The sequence below is a fragment of the Dermacentor albipictus genome, chromosome 4 (assembly GCF_038994185.2).
Source record: "Dermacentor albipictus isolate Rhodes 1998 colony chromosome 4, USDA_Dalb.pri_finalv2, whole genome shotgun sequence".
Classification (NCBI taxonomy): Eukaryota; Metazoa; Arthropoda; class Arachnida; order Ixodida; family Ixodidae; genus Dermacentor; species Dermacentor albipictus.
In genome coordinates, this window is record NC_091824.1 from 67,787,851 (window position 1) to 67,804,748 (window position 16,898).

General features: G+C 47.9%; 1 protein-coding gene across 4 annotated transcripts in view; it reads right to left on the minus strand.

The window, feature by feature from the left end:
- The window catches only part of LOC135902081 (uncharacterized), a 651,905-nt gene extending 637,876 nt beyond the window's left edge, over positions 1 to 14,029 (minus strand). For all 4 annotated transcript variants that reach the window (XR_011513945.1, XR_011513944.1, XM_070537064.1 and 1 more), the window contains exon 1: positions 13,612 to 14,029. Coding sequence is in view for 2 of the 4 variants with exons in the window: in XM_070537064.1 (XP_070393165.1) it covers positions 13,612 to 13,663 (52 nt within the window). In the remaining 2 variants the exon portion in view is untranslated. The remainder of the gene's footprint in view (positions 1 to 13,611) is intronic.
- Positions 14,030 to 16,898: the final 2,869 nt, after the last annotated feature.

Consider the following 16,898-nt stretch of genomic DNA (forward strand, 5'->3'; position numbering starts at 1 on the left):
AAAGCAATGAAATAAGTTAGACACGTATGACACGAGCGAGAGAATGTCTGCAAGGTTCTTCAAGTCATCACCTTACAGCTTGCAACTCACCTTTCCCTCCCCCAACCTTCCCCTGTCGCCCTCAGCTTCCAAAAGCTTTCTTGTCTAACGAGATCAGAGGCTCCCGGAATGGACTGGTGAAATGATGTCAAGCAAATGCTCTACATAGTCATCGGCATCGCTGAGACATTTTTTTTTTCGTTCGAAGATTTTTATTATTTGTTTACGACACCTTGTTTACGACTGCCTTATGCGTTTTTATACCAGTACCCATTGGTAACTCCAACAAGGTGACAAAAAAACCAAACAATGAAATCAAACATCATCGATACAAGCCAGCTGGTGTCTACAGCTGTACAAGTTCCTAGAAAAAAATAAAAAAATAAAAGGCGGGTGAGAATGATAGCATATAACGATACAAAACGCACTAAATGGGAAGTCCTTGACTCAAGCATCGGTCGACCTAAAAAAAAAAAGAGAGGACCCTTCCGATTGCCATAAGTAGAAATACGTTTCTGGGCTTAATTGGGGATCTTGAACGCGTGATGACACACGATACACGCGTTACAGGTGTCCCCATTTCTGTCGAATGCACATGGCCAATCGTTTTTGTTTGGCTCTATTCTATCAAAGAGCCCGAACCCTGAAGCTTCATAGACAGTGCACCTTTACACACATTACCGAATCATGATAGAAAACGTTCTTAAAGTTACGAATAAACGAAATGTAAAACGATGGCCTTTCTGACGGTTCAATCGCCTTATGCCACGGCACAATCATTATTGTTCAATATTGACGACTTGCAAAAAATAGGCTGGATACTGAAACAGAAACACAGTTCTTCCTCATTTGGGTAGTCGAGGGCCTTGGCACTTGTGTAAAAGTAAGAAAGAAAAAAAGAAAAGAAGAACATGAAAGGTGGCGCTTCTTCACAGGTGGTTGGGAAACAACAAAGCGCAGTAGCGTGACATTAGAAAAGCGCCAGTCAATGTATTTACCTCATACAAAAGACGTTTAGTCAGGCGCGATAGTTATTGTCGGTTGAAATAGAACCGGCACTGGAAAAGCTTATTCCAGTTTCCCTCTCCCTCTCCCTCTATGGGACGTAGCATACATCTGGTGGTGAAAGCTTTGCGCAAGCGCTTTGCTCCTCGAGAAAAGACTGATCGCTCGGAAGCAGTAAATATATTGTCACGCGAATAAAGAAAGTGCTGACGTCAATCCAAAGAGCAGACAGAGACATTGGAAAAAAAAAGCATTCACAAGCAAGCCAGACACAGAAGCCGCTCGGACCACCAGTGTCCACGCTTAAAAAAAACGATGATGAAAATACGTTGCGCAGCGCAGAATAGCCACGAGAGTTCAGGTAGGGGAAGGATGGCACGTCAGTGACGGCGCTCAGCGACTCTAGCCTGAATGGCTTGCTCTGCCAATGCAGACTCGCACAAAGAGGAAGGAGGAAGGCTTGGCAAGACGGATCACTTGGCACTTTCCTCATCTCGCCTTTGTGCCTCACTACATCGCTCTTTCCACCTCCTCTCGGGTGTCCTTCACCTCTGGTTACTTTTGGTTTATCGTGCGCTACTGTAAACACACTTTTGTTAGCTAACTTGACGGCAGCGAGAACCTAACCTCGAAATAGATGTGGTTCATGATAGTCACTTTGTATACATTTATATCTACCTTCACTGACACTTTAGCCACATCTGAGCGAACATCGGCGAGCTTAATCGCAAGAAAGATGAGAAGAGGAAAGCAAAAGGTGTGTGCACGCTACAGCAGCGCTGAGCAATATGACGCCGTTCTTGTTCATTTGTCATGCCAACCCAAGCACGTCATGTAGACCTCCCTTTATTCGGGACTAGAGGTGTGTGCAGGTGGGACGAAAAGTAAGCAGAACATAGAGCTGTAATTAAATCACGCTGGAGACATGCCAGAAGTTCCGCGTCTCAAACGCAGACGTATCGCTGTCCCACTCGCTCATTGTTGGGGCAAGTATCTCACACTACACAAGTTTGAAATAGTTATAAGGCATGCAGCCTGTCCCGTTTACTCTCGAGTGCGGTTGTACACGCTCAAAAGCATGGACTATAGGTAATGCATAACAGTTTACATTTCCGGCAGTTGTCAGTAGAGAACGCGTAATAGCAGATGTCGCGGTATCGTCGGCAAATTCCTGCATGGCTGTCGTGAGTGTATATGCGAGCACGTGGTCGCAGCCTTGTGTGCTCTCTGTGCTGAAGTCTTACCTTCATTCCAGTCTTGGTAAAGTCCTGCTACATTGGAACAACAGAAGTCATTGAAAGCTGCCGTAATTCTACTCCTTAAATATTTACCGCAACGATCCATCTGTTCTACGAGAAGGCGCCATTTGAGATTGACTTAATATGCCTTGAAAGCGCTAACCAAACCCCTAGTACAACGCACCAGACAGATCTTCCGAACTGAACACCCTTCGTATTGTTCCGTGAAATGCACGCTCGGAAAGACCTTGCAACAGCATATGGTGCAACATTTCGAGGCGACTGCACTTCATGGAGTGGGCGACGCTAGCAACTAACCAGCTCGCATCAGTGTGTGTTTCCCCTCAAGCGCAGCGCCCACAAAATCCACGTAACTGCACACCTGAAAGTGGACTTCACCCAGTGAGAGCACAAGTGGCCGAGTCGAGAAGGAAAGAAAAGAAACACAGAGTGGCAACGTGCTAATGGGGCCCGTCCCCCCGGCTTTTTAGCCCTGTCCAAGATAAGCGAAAATACATGTATACAAACGCCTGTCCACAGCAGCGGTGGTCCTAATGTCTGCGTGCGGAATGAAAGGCGTGGCAACGACGCAAGTGAGCGGGGAGGAAAGGGACGCAGGCAGCAGCGCCGACGCATCGCGGTCGCGGGCTGGCCGAGATCCATCATCGCACCTCTTCGGTGGAGGCCAGAGGGCGCAGGGGTGCGCCTGTCAAAAGCGGAGGGCGTGGAGACTGCGGTGCCTATCAAAGCCGCTTAGCGAAAAAAGAAAAAAGAAAAAGAGGAAGAATAAAAAAACAATTCGTTCCCGGCATTCGCGTGGTTCTTGTTGCTGTTACATGGCGCGTGTGAAATACTGCGAGCGCTCGCCGCCCCTGCTCCGGCTTCCGCCAGATAAGGTGCGGTAGCACTTAGCCGCTACCTATACGCTAATCCAACAGCTACAATCATGTGAATGGACCCCGGGTGGGCACATTTGAATGTAATATATTGAAGGTTTAACTCTATATGCTGATGTGATGGCGAAATCATTATTCTGGGTTTCACGCATTGTTTCTTAAATTGTTTCCGATCACATGTTCTCACTTCGCCGAAAATTCTCTTTTTCGTTTCTCATATTCTTAGTGCTCCGGCGTAAACAATGACGAGCTTGTACTCAGTGAGCTACATGTCTTATGCGGGAATGGTTGGCCATTACTCTCAGATCTGTGTCGGCAGTTCCATGTATGTTGCTTTCATTGCCGGAGACAGTTTGCTGATTTCCCGCGTGATCACTGCCATATGTTTATCTATCGCAGCACTTAGGTGAAACATCTCTGGGACGCGCGAAGCTCAGCATGGCGCAGTATTGCTTTCAGTGTCGCTTTGTTCCAAGCTACATATTGTTTAAAAATTTAAAAGAATTGACCGCACTTTAAGCATGGATGGTTGAGCCACAGTCGGGTACTTGTACTGCTGAGGATGGAATGCTTCCAACTGACACATCTAAATAGTTCTGTCGGCACCAGTATTCATCTGGTTCCAGGAGCACTATACAATGTACAGATTGTTTTCACTGATCGAATACATTTTCTTAAGCTCGTAGACACGTACTTTATTGCAGTACTTACACGTATTCACATAAAGTCATGAGATCGTTTACATCAGGTCTTGATAGTGCTACGTCGTAGCTATACTTTCGCAGGAAAATATTCTTACCTTTAGCCTAGCACATGTTCTTTCCGCCTAATTATTGTGCGAGAGGCACTACATCTGGCGAACGCCACGTTTCTTCTAAGGGATAAATAGCGCTTCCTCATTTTAATACCACGCCCGATGTGCCATTCGCAGTACACCCTCCTCGGCGGCTCAGTAGCCACGGCATTCTGCTTCTAACTAAACACAAGGTGGCAGGCTTGATCCCTGGCCCCAGCTACCGCATTCTAATGGGGACACAAGGCGAAAACGCTGCTGTACTATGCTTTCTGGGTTGTTGATCACCAGCTTGTCGAAGTTAATACAGAAATATCCGCTAGGACGTATGTTGTATCCACAATGTTGCTTTCTAAGTTTATTATACAGCAATCAACTTCGTGAGAACTTTTCCACCTGTCTCGCCGTTCTACGATGACAGCCAAGAGATGCTTCGAAGACAACACAACAGGAGCTTCAGAACGGAGAAGCCCTGCGTCTGCAGTCGGGCTTGAGTGCCTCAGCCGCATTACTTCAAACTGGCCCTTGCTGGAAGGTCTAGCGAACTTTCGTGCAACAGCTTCGTGCGCAAGAAATGACCTCTCCTCTGAGCTGGACACTTTGTTACATGCGAGCACCCTTCCTACGAATCCAAAGGATGGAAGCTGGAGTGACGATTAAAGGGCTGCGTTGGCCAGGGATATTACGCACGCAACGCAGTGAAGTCCAAAATCTACACTGCCCGTCGTGGTACATTGTGGCGCGGTGGCTCGGCGTACCTTGGACTTGTATGGCACTACAAAGAGAGAGAGAGAGAGAAAAGAATACAGAGAAAGGCAGGGAGGTTAACCAGAGGTAGTTCCGGTTGGCTACACTGCACGGGGGGAAGGGTTGAGGGGGATAAAAAGAGAAATAGAGTTTAAGGGAGAGATAGAGAAAAAGACAGACGAGCACGAACAAAGCGCGTGCACTATAGAGCGGTGGGGGCGGCGTTGTTAAAATCTATCGTGAAGCCCCGTAGACCGTAGCCGCTTGAATTAGGCATTCGAGAGCGCTGCCCTAAAAATAAGCGGTTTCCTTCGGAGGAAAGGCGGTATTAACGCGGCTGCGAATGTACTGGTACCTGTCCCCACCGCAGTAGTGTTGGCAGCGGCGCGCGAGGTCCAAAAGTGGCTGCTCGCACGTGTCTGCAATCAATCATCGTGATTAATGAGGCTCCTGATTTTAATCAAAAGTGCTTCTCATCATGGAAAAGGCATCCGGTATTTTCTGTGCTGCTGCTGCGGTTGTTGCTGCTGCGGCCCACATAAAAGTACGACGTGTGAGCGGTCGCTCCTTCCAAGCGATGCGGAATCACGTACGCGCACGCTCCGTGCAATGTCGCAAATCGAAGCGAGACGCGTCGCTGTCAAGTGCCAACCGCATGGAGTCGGCAACCCTGTCAAGTCGGCAACACGTGACACGGATGCATTGCGGGTCAATAATCTATTACGTGGACAAAGAGGGCACTACGATTGTTTGCTTTTTTTTAACTGTTCGTTAATTTCAGCATGTTGGCACACATATGCAGAGCGGGTCGTTGCAATAATGTATGATTGCGCGAGGACGCCAACTCACTAAAGGTTGTGCCCTGTAGCTTCTCGTCTAGCAACTTGCGCGCCCGTAAAAGCATGCTAGACTTGGACCGATGCAATGTCTTGGAAAGATATCGGAACAAAAAATGCCTGAGATTTTTTAAGCATGTACTATCCACAAGTATGCTAAATCTTGCCTCAGTGAACACTCCACGTCTTCGCTCAAAAAAAGCTTGTCAGATCCCAAATGTGAATTGTGAACGTGTCCTGCTTTCCTGCACTTGTTGATGACCGCAGCTGTGTAGCTCTTCACTACGAATAAACATTATGGTTACTCGTCAGCGGCTTTGTCTATCATCTCCTTTGGGCGCTGTTTCTTTCCTATTTTTTGCTATGTATGTAGAATTTTCAAAAGATTTGTAACGGAAGAACCGAATCTTCAGTGCTGAGCGGTAATACCAGCTGAATGGGCATCAAGCTGACGCGTGAAAAAATGCGCTGTGTGGTTAGTTTTCTTGTGTAGTGTCTAAAGGGAGCCAGCTCGCAGGTGCGTCCGACGGTGTCATTCGTTCGTGTCGTTGCGTTCTGTGGTATACTCGCACGCGTACACTGCCCTGCTTAGGCAGTATGATACTCTGCCGTGGTTCGGCACGGTGCGACGACGTGGCTTGAGTGCCTCAGGTAGCATAGGTGTATCGCTGGCGGAGCAAGGCACCGACACACCTGAGAGCTGGAAACTCGGGGCGTGACAGAATCGTCCACCAGCTGCCTCTGTCTCGGCTACAGCGTCGATCGTGCTCCGAGCCCTGTACATCATATATCACGTAATCACTCTCTCCTATTGGCTTTTCTTTTTCAGCCAAGAACACGTGCTCTAAACACTGTGGCGGGACCAGACAGCTACTGACAAGACGTTCCCGCGAAGCGTAGACACGGTACGCCGTCGATGTAACGATGGCAAAATGGCGGACGCCATCAAGTAATTTCAAGAACAAGCAAGAGCCGGACTTAACAAATAGGAAAGCTAGCAAAAATTTTGCCCTTCACAGCTCGTTAGGCTGCAGCAAAAAAACCTATGACTTCGAATCATTCACTCCACTTTCAGCCTTCCTGCACGAGTACCTTCCATAACCTCTACCTTCACGCCATCTGCAAGCTTATCGCGGCGTCACATAAGAAAGCCGAGCAATGTACTAGCTCTTCCAGGCGTCAATCCCCGCTAAAAGCAGAACCGCACAGTTGTTTCACCGAAGTGCTGCTTCCGGCAACGCGAACCCCTCGCGTCCACAAGAAATTTTCTTCCCTCCATGTTCCTCACTCTTTTCAAGCTGCCTCGCGATCCATGTACTCTCAATTATAACACGCTGCCCAGCCTGTCCCAAACAAATTCATTCCCGTTTCACCCTACCCTCATTTCTCCTGCAAGGAAGAGCAGTTGCCATTTTAGCACCGCGCCTGGGATTTGCGGTTGCCGAGCCTGAATGATCGAGGGAGAACAGTGGACAGCGCAGCAATGCGGCTGCTAAGCGACGCTAGAAATTCCTAACGGTGGCCCTGACGCAAGCCTCCCTTTGTTATTGGACCATGACCACTATTTTATGGCTAGCAGCTACTGTTGCAGTTTTGTGCGGCTAGAACCAGAACGACGCGGGATCTGAGCCAGCCGTACGGTGACAACGCTTCAGCTCAAGTAACGTGAGCATCCAATCCCCCAGGCTCCCCCACTCGGCGGAGGAGCCATTAGTACAACACATGGGCCTAAGCCTCGCGTGTACGGAGGTTGTCCCCCCCCCTTGCTTCCCGTCTCCCCCCCCCCCCCCCCCCCACAGTCTATGTGAAGTCACTGTGAAGATTCGCGGGGTACCGCCCGAATGCGTACGAGTGCCTTCATGCAGAAAAACGTTTCAGTGCGCGCTCTGCAAGCTATATCAGGCTGTAATGACGTTGCGGTCGTTATTGCTCTTATATTACCGACAGTCATGAAGGTTCGGTGGCAAGCCCCGACTGTCTTTCCATTGTTCTATAGTATTTGTCGTCACGGAGCACGTAAAAGACATAACAGCTATGGTTCTTGGCTGCCGATAGGCTTCCATTGTTATACAGCTATAAAAAGTCGCAGATTTGCACGAAATACAAAGCATCGATTGCAATAGCAAATTAGTGGACAGCTATGATAAGTAAGGATAGTAGTATTGTTGTCCGTATGAACTTCGAAACATGGGTATACTAACTAAATTAACAAGCATGGTGTCACCCGCGCACAAGCCAACATGAACAAATCTCACCCGATGACCGTAGAAACTCCTTGTCAAAATGATGCAGTGTGAAAACGCTGCAGCAGCAGCGAGCGAATTGATCTTCGTGCAGCCGCTCGCCTCAGCACGAACTGCACTGCGAAAATACAGCGCAGCATGGTCTCTGTACCCGTCGCAGATGGCTTTCAATATACAGGGGCCTGACTTGGCGCGTGCGGATGCCCGGGCCGCCCGCAGTAGAACGCCTCCACCCCCCCTCCCCCCTCCCTACCTTACCCCCGAGGCTTTGCGCGCGACGGAAGGTGGCGCGCTTCCAACCCGCTTACCACCATTGCGTTCGTGAGATTAAGCAGCGATCACCGGCTCACCGTCGCAGGCTTTCACAGCATACAGCACGTAGGGACAATTTTATCACCCTTTTATTAACGCCGATGGCAGAAATTCGCCTGGAGGGTCCATATAACTGCTATCGCAATAATACTTTCCAGATTGTGGTCCCCGACTTCGGTACGCAGCATTCCGGGCCTATGCTTGTAGACGAGATTGCAAGGAGGCTTTTGGGCTCGCCTCGGTGATCGAAGGAAGTGTACTGGTGAGGACATCAGCGCTGCGAGGACCTCACTCACCCTGAAACAAAAGCTGCCAATGCCGCTTGTCGGTTTTTGTAACATTGATGAGAACGTGTCACCTATTATCGGAAATCAAAATACCACTCGCGGGCAGCTGCTGCAGCAAACGTAGAAAAAGTTGAAATGCAAAGCTCTGTATTCACTTCATTGAAGGCAAACTTTTCATTACTGACTTCATACGGGTTTGGCGTATGTGGGATCTGGCTATTTATGGAACCTCTTAGCAAAAGTGGCAATTTCGTTACTTTAGAATGTCATGGCGAGTCGCAAAAGGTATGAAAATGTAGGCCTCAACGACACAAGGAGCAAAAATTAGTTGCATACTAGGTACAATTAATGATACGGGCGTGATTAGCTCCAATATCGTTGAAAATTAACTATATTGCATCATATATTCTACATATCCGGAATCAGCCCACTTGGTCCATTTGGCATAAAGTAAAGCGTCTGAACCAAAGTTGACGTGAAAGGAAACACCGTCGACGTAGACAGGCAACAAAAAAAGGTAACACGACCTAAAAAGGAAAGGAACAAGGCCGTACTCGACACAAATAAAAGCCCTCAGACACCCTTAAACTAAAGCTACTTGTGTAGTGCATGAATTTGTTATTGATGAGACGACCAGCTCTACGAAGTTTTTTCGCGTGCTTAAACCAATAGAATCAGCTGACCGGCGATACCCTGGCGGGACAAGAAGCTCTCGTCCAGCAAGTACGTCGAGCAGCCATGGCCAGTGGAGTCCTGGAATGAGGGCACCACCCACTCGACCTCAAGAGCAACCACCTCGATGGTCCGAATAAATGTTTTTTCTCTCTCTCTCTCTCTCTTCCTTGCTTGGTCTTCCGCACGTTTTTAATCCCGAAAAGGATGAATATACCAGAGGTGACACACGGCCTTGTCCGTGTGCTTTTACTCGGTCCTTCAAGCTGCCAATATGGCCTAGGCGTTTGATCCGCTAGCGAGCTGGTTAGCTCAAATGGTACAGCGACAACGCCAAAAGGGCCTTGGTTCCGGGTTCGATCCCCGGACACAGATGACCTTTTTCTAGACTGCAAAACCTTTCTTGTGAGAAACTCGTAATCATTTTCTTTGCAGCTCAGTGAAACAGTCAAGTGGACGACAATTTTTGCACTCTCGGACTCGTCCATGCCCAATCTGCTGCTCATAACCACTGGGATGTCCTGCGCATGACACGTGCGGTACTACCCTTGCTAACATGCTTCCCTCTAATTTTGTATGGTGGGTGTGTTCTTATCCAAAAGATCATGCAGAAAGTAGAAGTAAGGATAAGAAAAGGGTATAATTAAAACAGGCACAAAGTTCTCGCTATGAATGGAAGAAAGAAAAGTAAACTACTGTTCCAAAGAAATAAGAAAGTGAGATTTCCAGATGCTTCAGGAAGTGACACGGTGCTATTCGACGCATTTTGTCAACGTGCCACATTATCTCCCAGTACACAGCTCCTACCTTTAATCATATGCGAAATAATGCTTCCACCTGTGAAAGCTGTATCAGTGATGTGTTGTGGGACCTATGAAGTGAAGGGAACATTTGGATGGTTAAATATTTATATATACACCACCAGCACTTCATCTGAAGTTTTAGAGATTTCGTTCCATCAAAAGGGACATTACAGGGAAAGTGTTTGCCTTGATGAAAAACCTGATTATCATTCGCGCTCAGTGGGAAGGCAAGCCAGCGCATCCGCCGCTAAGCGTCGAGAGCACAGTCACAATGCGGGAGCAAGTTCACTGACACAGAACTTATTGGCCAGACTGGATGACTGCAAACTTTCTTTCTCGAATAGCGCTAAAAGGTGCAGTAGTGCGCAAAATGTGAGAGAGAACAGAGCGATCGCGTAGTCATTAACGGATAGCTCTTGAACTGCACTCAAAGGCGCAGGATCGAACCAACCTCACCGCGCTTCTCCCAGTAATTTATTCCAGAACACCCAGCCCAACGCTGAGCAGCAGCGTTGTCAAAGACCGCGACCAACAAACTTCACGCTTCACTTTCAATTCGGTACGCTCATCCATCAGACGCTGGCAGGTGCCCTGCAAAGATTGTTATCAACGCCGGAGACCACCCCGGTCTCAATTTAAATCCCCTAATTACACACGCCGTGCACTACCTCTCCATCAAAGTCATTAGTTTATAGAAATATCTGCATACGTTCCACCAGAACACACCCCACTTGCTTTGCAGTTGGCTTTCATTAGCCAGCTCTTCAGAGCACCTCTCTTCATTTGCTAGCGTACCCGCTATATAACCTACCATAGTGACGTCTAGCGCATGCTGTTTAGAAAAATAAAACATAGGGGTGATAAGATTCGTGAGGCGCGCGGATATGACGGAAAAACTAAAACAATGGCCTCATGGAACATAGAAGTTGAAGGGAGGATAACAGAGGAGAGGAAAGAAATAAACAGAAAGAATACATTTTGCAAGGATGCAGAGGACATGCCAAGGTATTCTGGCGAAAGCGAAATGGATGGGGCGACTGTGTGGTATAAGCGGAAGAAATTAGCACGCAGCGCAGGATACAAATTGATACGGGGTCCACTGAAACAGCTTTTGAAAGAACAAATTTTAAGTCGAGCTGGAAGTTTGCACAAGTTTAGTCATAGCCTTCTGCAAACCGATGTTGTACTTGGAAATTACTTTAGGTGAATAGGCATAGCAAGTTATGTGATTTGTTCAGAGTGGAGTTTACCGAGTGGCTGCGGGGCCCAATGAGATAATCACGTGAGCAGCGGACGTCACGGGAGTGAAACAGTATCCGACGAGCGCAGTTTGTAAACGTGTTTTCGTCCTCTATGAACATATAACTGCGCTGAAGTGCTGTAAAATCGCGTAGGTTCACTAAGAAGACTGCTGTGCACAGTATAAGGATGTAAAAGAATGGCATTTATGACTAACGAGGCAACCGAAGAATTGAGCTAAAATTAACGACACCTCGCTCTTCGCGTCGCCTGTGTCACCGTGTCTCCCTGGTATTAGGAAAGATTGCATCACAAGACTTCTTACACGTGACGGCTGCCAGTTAGCTTAATGCATTCTGTATGGCTTCCATTGTGTGCGTGCTAAACGTGAAGTTCAGCGCGGTCACACTGTGGCAATGATGGATACCATAGCGGAGGGTTCCGAAATAACTTTGATCAGCATGGGTGCTTTCGCGCGCACAGAAATCTAAGTACGCGAACGTTATTGCATTTCGTGCCCATCGGGATGTGCCTGTTGCGTGTGAGAGCTGGACCCGTGACAATGGGCTAAGCAGCGCAGCGCCATAACTATACTGCGCCACCACGATGGTTAACTACGCTGTTTCTATTGAAGCAGACAACCACTACCACCACCTCCTCCTAGATAACTTTTCAGGCCTAAGGCGTCATGTGACATGGCATCCCGCGTTGCGGCACTGCCGCCGGCGGACAGGCTTCGGCTTCCACAGTTTTGCAGGCACGGCATTGGGATGTTGTGCTAATGATGTTACAGTGACTAAAAACCAATTATTCACGAGCTAACTTGAAGAGATGCTCCGATGTGCTTCATTTACCTCCCGGTATAACTTTTCTTTATGTGGACAAGCCACGTGAGTAGTTGCCTATTTCATTTGCATAATCTAGAAGTTGGTTCCACCCCCACCCCCCTTGCCCAAAAAATCAACGTTCCCGGGATTTACAAAATACTGTGTACTGTTGCTTCAACTATGAATTCCACGCGCCGACTATGGCTGGAGTGCTCTGCGCGGTGGCGTGGACATATATGCGCTCTAGGTAGTGTGAAGCGATGTGCGTAATGAGGCCATAGAAAAATCTGGAGGGCATTACCATTCGAGCAATGCACTTCTATCCCGTGCTTTTTATCTTGGGCTTTCTTCGCATGGGATGATTCTCTACCATAAATCGATAATCCACTTGGCTCACAAAAGAAGCAACCTCCCGTGCTTAGCGCAGCATGCTTCGTCATGGAGCTGCCCGTCTGCTCGGCGGGCCAATCTGTTATCGCTTCACGATGCACTATAGGTGACCGCATCCGAAGACGGCGGACCACCGAAAAAACGGCAATTGGCGTATCTTGCTCAAACGCGTCACACGGCAGCGCCACTAGCTTAACTAAATAGGTAGGTCGATCCGGCATGTACCGTGCACAGGTATTGAAAGCGATAGCTGATACAGTCGGCGTCAAAAGTTTGCGAGGCGTGGGGTCTGAGAACAGGCTTGTTTCCCAAACATGAAGAACACAGCTCCGGCATACACATTTTCTACCAGTTGTGGTATACAGGTGACCAACGTAGTTCTATACTGTTTTCCTGCATGCAGGCAAAACGGAAACCACATCCCCCGAAACGTTTAACGCCGACAGCACATGTTTATGGCCATGATTATGAGTTACTCAATATACCGATGAAAGCTTGCCCACATCAATGCAAACTTTATGCGATGTTGGAGATAGCCCGTAACGTCCGCGTACCCGAACGTAAATATGGGAACAACATAGACTATATGGTTAAACACGAGTGCTTTCTTTTCCAACTTTTGATCCCGTGCAAAAAGCGCAAAGTCGTTCTTGCGTAGCGCAATAAAATAGTAGTGTGGGGTTTGTCAGTGCTGTAGCATGGCGTCTGATGACATATCAGCCATCTAACATGTTCACTTTGACTCCGCACTTTAAAGGAAGGCGTGCAGTTCTCATGCGATACAATATTTTTGACAGCAGCCTTTCGGGCCCCCGTGCCCTAACTGCGTTGTTACTGAATGAACGTTGTTGCGCGGTGCGGTCTGATCTTCATCTACAACAAAGCTTTTTTTCATCTGTAGACGTCTCTGTTCGCCACTCTTTAAGCGAAATTGTCGCAATAGCAACCAGCATACACGGCTTCAGAGCATCAAAAGACCTGCAGAAGTACCTGTCCACGGATGAGTCTAGAAGGCCTTTTGCTACAAGCATAAAAATCTGAAATCAACGGTGTGCGTCGGAGCAAGTACGCCGCCAGTTTTCTGACACATAATCCTCCAGTTCACACCACTGTCTTCGTCGTAGCGTTTTTGATGTCATGTCATATGATGCTAGACCTTTCATTTCGTACTCCTGTTCTATATTTATGCGCCCCGTTTCCGACGCTATACGTTAAAGACTAGTATCACGAGCATCGAGAAGGAATACAGGCCCGAAGGGTGTTCCATCGCAGAAGGAACCTTACCGTTGTCGAAAGCGTTGGCGCAATGTCCTTCCGAGGATTTCACTGTGCCCATTTCTTCCGAGTTCTTTGAGCTTTACGAAACGAAATGACGGGTACCTTCTTCCACTTGGGTATTTCGCAGAACAGGCTAGCACACAACACTTTTTCGACATCTTACGTTAAGCCTTCGCACATTCGCAACACGTAACAAAAGCGATGGCGCCAAATAGTTTTCAAAGCGAATGCTTGCAGCAGGCGAAAACAGTTAAGGGAACTGTCGTGCTTCTACGGGGTGCCGCGAATTGCCATTGCCGGCACGGAGTGACGTCACAGTTTTGCCCGCCGGCCAAAGGACGCTGCGCTTGGTTCGGCTGGAATGGCTGACGGTGCTCACAGTCCGTGGCTGCATTCGTCGGAGCACAACCGTGCAACAGGTTGATCTCGCGTGCGATGCCATGTGAACGGCCTAACGTTTGGCGCAATCATGTCAGGGTTTCTAGCGTCATCGCCGCTGTTTTGTAGTACAAAGCAACATGCCACGCCACTTATAATTTTTTTTCTATAATCAACTATTGTGATTTGCCTCTGCATTTACCTTGTCCCTCCCATCTGCAATGTACAACCGTACCTTGAGGGTATAATAAATAAATAAATAAATAAATAAATAAATAAATAAATAAATAAATAAATAAATAAATAAATAAATAAATAAATAAATAAATAACTAAATAAATAAATAAATAAATAAGTAAATACACAAATAAATAAATAAATATGGAAACGCGTTACCTCATGGTCTCGCTGCGTAAAAGAAGCTTCGCTGTTCTCAATATTCGACCCATGGTTGAAGGCCCGTAACGATCTCCTAATTACAGCCGCTCGCTGGCCGTACCGAAACGAGGAGACGCGCCATCATAGTGATTGAAAAAAGTGAACAGCGACCGCCGCCGATGCTTCCGCTATTTGCTCCCACTAAGGCAGAACGGTTGAAACGGCGCGCTCCCGCGCACAATTATCACCTCTGAAATATTGTGTGAGTGCGCCTTGGTAGTGTCACCGGCGATCGTTCCAGCCGGCTGGGGCGCGATCGGAGATCTTTGTTCGATACGCGTTCTGTTTTGTTGCTGCAACGTCACAAAGTGGCTGTATGCAAAATTTCTGAGAACGGGGTGGAGAGAGCAGCCATTTGGCAAGCGGTGAACTCCCCGTTTACTCCCCCCGTTTGTCGTCTGCTTGCAGACAGTATACTACAATACGAAATGTTTCTTGTCTTCCAAATGAATGAAATCTTTATCTAAAAGAATGTATTTTTTTTCTTCTCATGCCCAAACGCGCTTTCAAATAGTAGTAAATGTGCCTACTGCAATTTATAACTATTAGTTTCTCTACGTCGTCCCTAGCTGGTGTCGCGCAAAGCTAGAAGAAGAAAGAAAAAAAGAAACGACGGGAACAGTGGCACACTTTTCAAGAGGCAGTAACAACATTCCACTGGCTCGCTGGCACTGATGATAGGGTCGATTTCTCTGTACAGCCAACGCACTATTTATTTCGAGAAACAAAAGGGACACCGGAATTCGCTTTCTGCCATTTCCTCAAACGCGTTTTGCACCGCCACCCGCTCTCCATTCTCCTCGAGCAACGCTAGAGCAACACGCTAAGTTCCCAACGCAAGCGCCATTTTCTGGAATTTAACTATGGATTGGATCCGAACCCGCCGTTCCGCAGCAGTCGGTTGGATCCAATCCACCAGACGCGCCATGCGAAGCCGGTCTCGTAACAAGCGTATGATCGTTCCACTCCCGTCGGGTTCGGCGCCTAGCAGACGACGTGCTTGGTTGCACGATGATTGGCAAGAGCGTGTTGTCATTTTGACGTCACCAAAAACGTGGCCGCGCCCCGCGGCTGGCGACGTCGGCACGGAGTAGGCCAATCGAGCGCGCCGGTAACTGCTCCCCTGTCGAGTATGTGCCGACTAGTGCAAGCCGTCATGGTGTTGCAATTTATTCCTAATTCTCCTTCTGGGAACAAATTCGGTGTGCGCACTGGGTCTACCTTTGAAGGCGCGTGGTCATATGCGTTGTCTAGGGCGCGAAGCAGCCATGCCATCTGTAATTCCCATCCGATGTAGGGTTTTGTGCCATTGCACAAAACCCTACATCGTATATGTCAAAGCACGCTATTTCGGCGTCTCAACCTTTTCGCAGAGCCCTAAACACGCTACAGTTATCTCTTAAGAACCGCAGAGAAGTTCTTTGGCTAATGGTTGCCATATGCCACAGTGAAGGGTATTGGTGAGCAATGCTCTTAATTGTGGTCGGAGTGTTTCCTCACGCCACGTTCACACAATTATTCTGGGTGCTTACGCTGTGTGCTGTTTAATATGTGGTTTGTTTTCTCGCACACCACTGGCGCTCAGAAAGAAAGTTTTCTCCTATCAGCGATGCATTAATTGAGAAAGCTGGAATGTACGTTCCGCTACACGGCGTGCAGCTTTTGCGAAGTGTCCACATGTGCGGCCTAACAACAATAAGAACTCCGTGTGCGTTGCACTACTGAATAAAGCAAAATACAGAAGCGACTAATGTCGCATTTGTAGCACAGCTAACCTCGTGGCCTTGTTTTGACGCAGAACAGGGGGAGTTACTTTAATCAGAGCGTGAAAAGCACGTGACATGTCTCTAATGACACCTCGCGTGTGAAGCAATTTAGCCGAGGTGAAGCGTCAGTGGTTAATTGACCGGTGCGCTGTGTACAGGCAAGCACGTCCGTGTCATCAAAAGGTACGCTGCTCTTAAAAGCGCCCGCGTGACCGCGTGACGTTCTCACTATTACATATACTGACGGACGAAGTTACGATCGGGCCTTTTCACACACGTTGTGCCGGCGAGATACCATAAAAGCGTCGCGAAACGCAGTAATCACGTCCAAATCGTTTTCGCTGTCGGTGTCTCCTGTAAGGGTCTGCTACACGGAACCTTCATGGGTGGCTACATAGCTCCGACACTTTCAATTTATATTTAATGAATCTGCTCTCTGCCTTCCCGGAGCATATATAAACAGGTGTGTCAGCGTCGAGTTAAATTCATTTCGTTCCCCGTTGTGGAACCACCACAAAAGACACAAACACACAGACAGATATATAGAAAGTCAGGTGGACGGACGGATAGGTAGCTGGATAGAGGGATGAAACAAAGTAAACGATTGTTACTGGATGCTTAATTGCAATACTAAATCTCTCTCCATTGCTTGTGACGTTGAGCGACCCTTGAGCATGGTTTCAGGGCGCCTTTGTTTGTCGACACCTGGTT